This window comes from Hippocampus comes, unplaced genomic scaffold, assembly GCF_001891065.2.
Source record: "Hippocampus comes isolate QL1 unplaced genomic scaffold, H_comes_QL1_v1.1 scaffold371, whole genome shotgun sequence".
NCBI lineage: Eukaryota > Metazoa > Chordata > Actinopteri > Syngnathiformes > Syngnathidae > Hippocampus > Hippocampus comes.
Genome location: NW_017805065.1, coordinates 156,321 through 164,650, shown reverse-complemented (window position 1 = coordinate 164,650; position 8,330 = coordinate 156,321). Strand labels below are relative to the sequence as shown.

General features: G+C 44.7%; 2 protein-coding genes across 2 annotated transcripts in view; one reads left to right on the top strand and one right to left on the bottom strand.

The window, feature by feature from the left end:
* LOC109512620 (uncharacterized) overlaps window positions 1-3,289 on the bottom strand; it is a 4,499-nt gene extending 1,210 nt beyond the window's left edge. The window contains exons 1-3 of the mRNA XM_019864489.1: window positions 2,991-3,289; window positions 878-1,195; window positions 91-248 (exon numbers count right to left, since the gene is read on the bottom strand). Coding sequence (XP_019720048.1) covers window positions 91-248; window positions 878-1,195; window positions 2,991-3,060 — 546 coding nt within the window. The 5' untranslated portion in view covers window positions 3,061-3,289. The remainder of the gene's footprint in view (window positions 1-90; window positions 249-877; window positions 1,196-2,990) is intronic.
* Window positions 3,290-6,435: 3,146 nt separating this feature from the next.
* ccsapa (centriole, cilia and spindle-associated protein a) overlaps window positions 6,436-8,330 on the top strand; it is a 2,123-nt gene continuing 228 nt past the window's right edge. The window contains exons 1-3 of the mRNA XM_019864488.1: window positions 6,436-6,692; window positions 7,308-7,573; window positions 7,857-8,071. Of these exons, the coding sequence (XP_019720047.1) occupies window positions 7,327-7,573; window positions 7,857-8,071 (462 nt within the window). The 5' untranslated portion in view covers window positions 6,436-6,692; window positions 7,308-7,326. The remainder of the gene's footprint in view (window positions 6,693-7,307; window positions 7,574-7,856; window positions 8,072-8,330) is intronic.

The following is an 8,330-nucleotide window of genomic DNA, read 5'->3' as shown; positions in this document are numbered from 1 at the left end:
CCCCCCCGGTAAAAAAAAAAAAGGCCCATTTTTGCCAATTGAGACATTAACATATTATAACATAAAACAAAAAAAAAAATGTGTTCTTACAGCGCCGTAGTTAGCCTTGAACTGAAAGGAGACGGCGGCCCGCCGCGTGGCGCGGCTCAGTTGCGGGTGGTGGCGCAGCGGGTTGCGGAAGATGACAGCGGCGCTCACGTCGTCTGCGTCGCTCGCCTTCACATCCACGTGAGGAAAGTCCAACTTGCCTAAGCCAAGGGAGGGGGGGGGACATTAAAAAGCCATCAAGACCCGAGGAATCCCAAGAGAGCGCTAACGTTGAATTTGGGAAGATTGGCAAGTCATATCGAGAAGCAGCCATCTCGTTACCTCTGCGTCCCGCGTCCGAGACGCAAAATTTTCCAGCCGGACGCACAGTTCCAAATAATGTGCGTTTTTGGGACGTAAGGAAATTTCTCAGTCAAAAAAAAATAAATAATCCAAATAATGTGAAATATTTTTTCCCCAACAACGATCGCAGTTTGACAATCGCCGCCATTGTTTGACAATCGCCGCCATTGTTGTTTTGATCTCGCGTGAAGTCATCTCGCGTGATGAGATATCCGTCCTCGCGAGACGAGATCGGCGAGATCGGCGGCCTTCACGTCGCGGAAAGCAGACGACTGCCAAATTATGTCACGTGAAAACGAAGTGTTGCGAAAGTTTCTTGCGGAGATATCGCAGAGGAAGCAGCTAAAGTTGGATCGTTTTTTTTTTTTTTGCAATCATAATCTTGTATGCCTGAATTATGAACATTTTGCAGCATTTTGTTGAGAAGAAATAAACCTATTCATCAATGTACATCGTTGTTTTTTGTGGAATTTTTGGCGCCACTCACACATGACGTCGGCCATCTTGACGCTGTTGTACGTGAAGGTGACGGAGGCGTTGGCGGACGAGCGGTCGGCGCCCGCCACGGCCGCCACGCTGACCGAGTGCACGTCCATGACGCTCTCCAGCGACTCCCACACCCAGGCGCTCAGGTTCCCGTAGTCGCGCCGCCAGGTCCAGTCCCGCAGGTGGCGGCGGCGCCCCCCCGAGTCGCCCACGTAGACCAGGAAGCGCACGTCGGCGTCCTCTTCGTACTGCCAGCTCGCCGTGGCCGCGCCGTCGTCGCACGTCACCGTCACGTTGGTGGGCGGCGCCAAAGGCGGGGCTGAAAAACCAGCAAAGACGCGAGCCAGTTAAGCAACGGCTATCCTCGGGGTTTCGGTGACCGCACGGCGGTGGCATAGCACCACTTTTGTCTCAACGAAGCGCCTCAATTCACCGGAGTGCCTTGGCCCCCGCGACAGCGGCAAAGCACTACGTGAGTGTCTAAACTCATTCAGTAGCAGCCAACTCTAGACCAGGTCTGAAAAGACGTTTAAAAACGTCTTTGGGAGTTAATGAGTTCATTAAACTTGACTCGCTTTAATGGTTCAAAAGCGCCACTTTGGACGACACGAAATTTTCCGGTTCGCTTCCGCAAAGATGCCATCAAAGCACTACCTTTGTCCCCGGGGAAGCTCCTCAATTCACTTTCTCGTTTTGGAGAATGATCTCGTGTCGGCCGTGCGTTCGTGAGAGAGCGGACACGTTCTCTCGCACTTTGAGCACTTTGCACTTTGAGCACAATAAAAGTTGAATTCAGTCTACCCTCGTGTGCTCGTGCCGGTTCGCGAGAAAACAAAACGGAAGTTCCGACGTCACCTCTGAGTTGCGAATCAACTCGCGGCACAAAACGTTGGGTCTCGCGTGCGTCAAGAATATGCGACGTGGTCGATTTTCAACAGGAAATCGCTTGTCCTCATTTCATTTTCATACTCGGGTTTGATGACAAATTGACCGATAACATCCACAGCCTTGATTTCACACAACTAGTGAAATGAGTACAACGATAGACACGCGAGTTGAATAGGTTGTCAAATTGGTCAGTTCACTCATAAGATTTACAACATATTCCGGGTGAACGGTTATTTTGCTCACGGATATCAGTATCAAGTGTGCTGTGCAACAACATGCAATCAAATTAATTGAGGATCACTCACGGGGTTCCCCAAGGGTCCACGTGAGGCCCAGCTCTATTCATATGGTCCACAAACGAGATCTGCCGCATCTCACATTCTAGATCAATGAATCAATAAATACACTGTATATGTGTGTGTGTGTATGTGTGTGTGTGTCTACAAAAAAAAATAAAATAAAAAATCACAACACGAACAAATAATGTGTGTGTGTGTGTGTGTGTGTCTACAAAAAAAATAAAATAAAAAAATCACAACACGAACAAATACTCGATAGGAGGCGTCCATTTGTGAACTAATTTCGGATCTTACCTGGGAAGGTGTGACTCACTCGCTGTGTTCAAAAGGAACTTTCGAAAGCAAAGTATTCATCAAACATAAATCAGGTTGAGTCGCTCAAACTTTAAGGACGTAGTCTGATGAAAATGGGATGTATGAATATGTTTAACTCGATATGTTGAGTGACTTTTTCTGTGGTTGGGATATGCTACAACAGTAATTTATTATTGTTTCAATAAAAACACGCTTTAAAACATACTGTACAAAGATCAAGTGTCACACTTCCTCCTGCGGCTTCTTTCAACATGCCCACTGCGCTTAACCGTGACGATGATTTATGTGATGTGTTTTAAAAAGTCAATATTCTAAATTAGAAACCATCTCAACGGTTGTTTAACTTTTTAAAAATATGTTTAAAAACGAATATCTCGAATTGAGGGAAGATGAACGCAACCAATTCATATTTTGCCCACTCCTCTTTCGTCGCGTTCTGACGGACGTCGCGCACTCCGCCGCGCGCGCGCGCCGCGAGATCTATCAATAAAACTTCGCCAAACAGAACCTTTGCGGTGAGGAACTGGTCCGTTCAGGAAGCGGGTTGAAAAAGAAAAGAACCCTTCGCTAAAAAAAAAAAAAAAAAAGATAAAAGGAAAAAGAAGGACCGACCGGCAGGCTGCGCCGACGCCGCGGATTCCAACAGCATCAGGAGGGCCGTGAACGCAACTCCAGCGGGCATTGCAGCGGCGCGGTCGCTCAATCCAAAATCGCAGCGCCCGCCCGTGCCCTCATGACAAAACAAAACCGGCGAGTCGTCCCAAGTTTGACCTCAAACGGCGAAGAGGCAGCAAGCCGCACTGTTCTCTTTTATTTTATTTTTTTGGCTTCCAGTCGGACGATCTGGCGATCGCGCCCGTTCGCTACCTCACTCTACCTGCTTGTCGGAATTCAATCGGCTTTACCTGCCCGCTGCCGGAAGTACCTGTCTGACGTCACATTCACTGTCAAATTAAAACCCGGCTCGTGTGAAAAATGCGGTACAGTACATTAAAATTGCATGTTTTGTTCATTTGACATAAAAATAGGCGCATGTACGGGTTCCAAACAAGCCATTTAAAGAATAAGTCACGACACTTGACATATGACCAACAATGAACAACAACACATTCAACATTTTTTAATGGTTTCAAGTTGGAACAAAGAAATTTACAAGAATCGTACTGACATTCGTGCTCTTGTTTTACACATATTTAATAAGCACCTTCATCTAAATCAGGGGTGTCAAACTCATTTCACATTGTGGGCCGCATAGGGCCGGGGTATATGTCAAGTGGGCCGGACCATTAAAAATTATACCAGACTCTGCTATAAATAACCAAAATAATATGTCTTTCCTTTGTTTTGGTCCAAAGATGCACAAGAACACGAGGAAAATGTTGACATTTAATGAACATATCTTTTACAAAACATTTCATGAAGCACCTAAGATTTCCTGAGACAAATGTGCAATTTACTTTATCATTCACATATATGCATTGCAACTGATCCCACTGACTGTACAAAGGCACAAAACCTTAACAAGTAATTCGTCTTGAAAAATATAGGAATGCACTTTTAAAATTAAACGAGATTTATAAAGAAAGGAATTTGTAAACCATTTACACGAGCATATAAAATCTAAATGTAATCCCTGCCTACACCTTACAAACTAAGGAGAGTGCTATAATATGTGAAAAGAATAAAGTATTCACATGTCCTTGATAACGTCTGCTGTGTTGGGTCTATGAGGCTGCTGTTGTCTTCTTCTCTGATGAAAACAATGTTGTCTTTTCCTCTGCTCAAAACAGTGTGTTTCCCTAGCGGATATTTCATGAATTGCACCTTATTAAAATATTCGTTCCGTGTCTTGTGTGCATTTTTTCACTTTTAAATTATCCTGCGGGCCTGATCAAACCTCCTTGCGGGCAGGTTCCGGTCGTATGTTATACACCGCTGATGTATAGTAAGACGTTTTTACCCGAAAAAAACGACCATGTATAGTTTGCCGTTTTTAGCCGAAAAAAACGACCATGTACAGGAAGGTGTTTTTAGATGAAAAAAAAACGAACATGTATAGGAAGGCGTTTTCAGCCGAAAAAAACGAACATGTATATGAAAGCGTTTTTATCGGGGAAAAAAAAAAACAACCCTGTATAGATAAGATAAGATAAGATATCCTTTATTTGTCCCACACTGGGGAAATTTACAATATATAGTAAGGCGTTTTTAGCCGAAAAAAACGACCATTTACAGTAAGGCGTTTTAACCTGAAAAAAAAACAACCATGTATTGTAAGGCGTTTTTAGCCGAAAAAAAACGACCATGTAAAGTAAGGCGTTTTTATTGGAAAAAAAATGACCATGTATTGCAAGCCGTTTTTAGCCGAAAAAAAACAACCATGTATTGTAAGCCGTTTTTAGCCGAAAAAAAACGACCATGTATAGTAAGGCGTTTTTATCGGAAAAAAAACGACCATGTATAGTATGGCGTTTTTATAGGACAAAAAACGACCATGTATAGGAAGGCGTTTTTAGCCGAAAAAAAAACGACCATGTATAGTCAGGCGTTTTAACCTGAAAAAAACAACCATGGATTGTAAGCATGTATAGTAAGGCGTTTTTATCAGAAAAAAAAACGACCATGTATAGTCAGGTGTTTTAACCCGAAAAAAAATACCATGTATAGTAAGGCGTTTTTAGCCGAAAAAAAATACCATGTATAGTAAGGCGTTTTTAGATGAAAAAAAATGACCATGTATAGTAAGGCGTTTTTAGCCGAAAAAAACGACCATGTATTGTATGGCGTTTGAACCCGAAAAAAACGATCATGTATAGTAAGGCGTTTTTATCGGAAAAAAAAAAAACTACCATGTATAGTAAGGCGTTTTTATCGGAAAAAAACGACCATGTATAGTAAGCCGTTTTAACCCGAAAAATACAACCATGTATAGTAAGGCATTTTTTAGCCGAAAAAAACGACCATGTGTAGTAAGGCGTTTTTAGCCGAAAAAAACAACCATGTGTAGTAAGGCATTTTAGATGAAAAAAACAACCATGTTTATTAAGGTGTTTTTATCGGTTTTTAACCGAAAAAAACGACCATGTATAGTAAGGCGTTTTTAACCGAAAAAAACGACCGTGTATAGTAAGGCGTTTTAACCCGATAAAAACGACCATGTATAGTAAGGCGTTTTTAGCCGAAAAAAAACGACCATGTATAGTAAGGCGTTTTTAACCGAAAAAAACGACCATGTGTAGTAAGGTATTTTAGATGAAAAAAACAACCATGTATATTAGGGCGTTTTTATCGGAAAAAACGACCATGTATAGTAAGGCGTTTTTAGCCGAAAAAAAACGACCATGTATAGTAAGGCGTTTTTAACCGAAAAAAACGACCATGTGTAGTAAGGTATTTTAGATGAAAAAAACAACCATGTATATTAGGGCGTTTTTATCGGAAAAAAACGACCATGTTCAGTAAGGCGTTTTAACCCGATAAAAACGACCACGTATAGTAAGGCGTTTTTCGCCGAAAAAAACAACCATGTGTAGTAAGACATTTTAGATGAAAAAAAACAACCATGTACATTAGGGCGTTTTTATCGGAAAAAAAACAGAATGGGAATTCTATGATTCTATGACTACAGAACCATTCTTTCAAGAGCGGAAAGTAATTATATGATTGAAGAAATAATCGTCATGATGCGATTGGGTGAAGGTAAAGGTTGGCCAAAAAAGCTTTAATTGTGAAGGTCCAGTCCCAGGTTGAGGGAAGTTGTTGCGGTTTTGGACTCTACCGACAGATTAGTTTGATCATTGCACTTTTCAAGTTTGCTATTTCAAGAAATCCCACCTCAAGGACTCGACTCGCCCTAACCGGGATGGACGGAACGACCGATCGACAGATGGACGAATCAACGGACAGATACATAGATAGATAGACAGACAGACAGACAGATAGATAGATAGATAGATAGATAGATAGATAGATAGATAGATAGATAGATTTTGGAATTTGGAAGTGGGGTCGAACAATAAGGTTCGGATTTCAAAGTAGGCTTTAAACTAGGATACGTATCATGGTTCTCGAATAAAGGTGCTCTAATCAAGGTTAATGTATTTTATTTTGGAACCACATATCGTATGGAAAGTTACACTTCCTGTCTCGTAATGCTTTGAAGGTCCAAACCGGAAATTGTTGGCTCCACTCACGCTAGCTTGACCTCCCCCCCGTGCCTCCCGCGGGTCTGAACTGAACCGAACTGATGCCGCTGCTCGTTTAGCGGAATTCACGCGACCGAGTCCTTAACTCCTTCCGGGAAGAAAGTTCCGTGTGAGTGCAACTCAATTTGCTCCCGTTGTTGTCGCGATTGAAACGCCCGCCTGCCCGCCTCCTCCTCGCGGTGTTCCCAAAGCAGCTGAACGACAATCGTTGCCCGCCTTCGTTTGAGCGTCTGAAAATCGTCCAAGACTTTCAACACGGCTTAATTTCCCCCCCCCCGAAAAAAACAAACAAACAAAAAAAAAAAAGAGCACCATCGCTCGTCCAGCTAGCTTGATGAATCAATAATGGATGTTATTTCCAGCGGAGCTGACAGGTTGGGGATCACGTGACAGCGCGTGCGGAGCCGATCCACTAAGCCGAGTTCAGCCAATCGGGGGGGGCGTGGCCTTGGATACAACCTGGCAGCTGACGTCACCCACGACCGCTCGCCATGAACCGCTTTTTTTTTTTGTTGTTTTTTTTTTGTGGACTCTTGACGACAGGTTGACAGCCCGGACGACTAACTGAATCATCATATTTTTTTTTTTTTTTTTTTACATTTCTGTACTGTCAAATTTGAAAATAATGTTTTCGAATAAAGGGATCGACATTGTTGATTTCAAAGGCGGATTGGACAGAGATGAATTGACGATGAGAGGGTCTCCCTCGTTTGCTTCGTTGCAGCTGCTCCGCACCCGTCGCCATGGTGACCAAGAAAGTCCGGACGGAGTACATGAAGAAGTTCCGGGAGCCCAAGTGGGAGACCTTCTCCAAATGCTACGAGGACTCTCTCAAGTATCGCCTGACCCGGCGGGTCATGGAGCACTCTCACAAGCCCTGGTTCTGGGAGGGCTGGGGGGGCGGCTCCGTGCGGTCCAGCGGCAAGTCCACGCCCGGGACTGCCGCTGGACCGCGGCTTGGACGCAACCGGGTGGCCCCGCCGGTATGGGGTATAGTGCACTTGAAGCTAACTACACCGTTTGTCTGTGAAAAGACGGTGAAACCTTCAGCTGGAAGAGGCGCGCACGAGTGCACGTTTACAAACGCTAAATTGCCGGCGTATTTTGTTGTCTGCTTTTTGTTTGGTTGGGTTTTTTTTTTCCCCCCATCCGCCAGGTGAGATAACGATGGAGAGGCGCGCTTGCAAGGGGCGGGAACATTTGCCGTCAAGTTGAGCTGGGAAAAAAAAAAAATTCATCATGTGATCATCCACCTCTTTGGATTTTGCGTCAGAAAACGCCACCGGGGGGGGGGCGGCCCCCCCGAACGCAAGCGTGGCGTCCCACGAGCCGGACGCCGACGACGGGCCGGACGCCGACGGGGATCCCGTTGAGTCGGCGGCCTCTCCTCTGCGCCACCGGGACGGTCGCCCTGGCAACGGGTCACCCACCGACCGCAAACCGCCGCCGGGGGGCGCCGGCGACGAAGCCGCGGCGCCCAACGATCAAGTAAGTTTTTGACACCCGCTCCGTTCCGGTCGGGCCCCAGCGATGTGGAATTTTTTTTTTGTGGGGGGCGCGCAGGGGGGTGTATTGACTGCATTTCAATAGCTCGTGTGTTATCTTGTGCGCTTATGACAATAAAAATATTAATTCCAGAGGGGGGGGGTCAGGGGGGGACAATGAATTGGAAGGGCTTCGTGTTTCAAACAGTCAAACAAACTTTAAAAAAAAAAAAAAAAAGCCAAAAAATCATTCGACCCCCCGG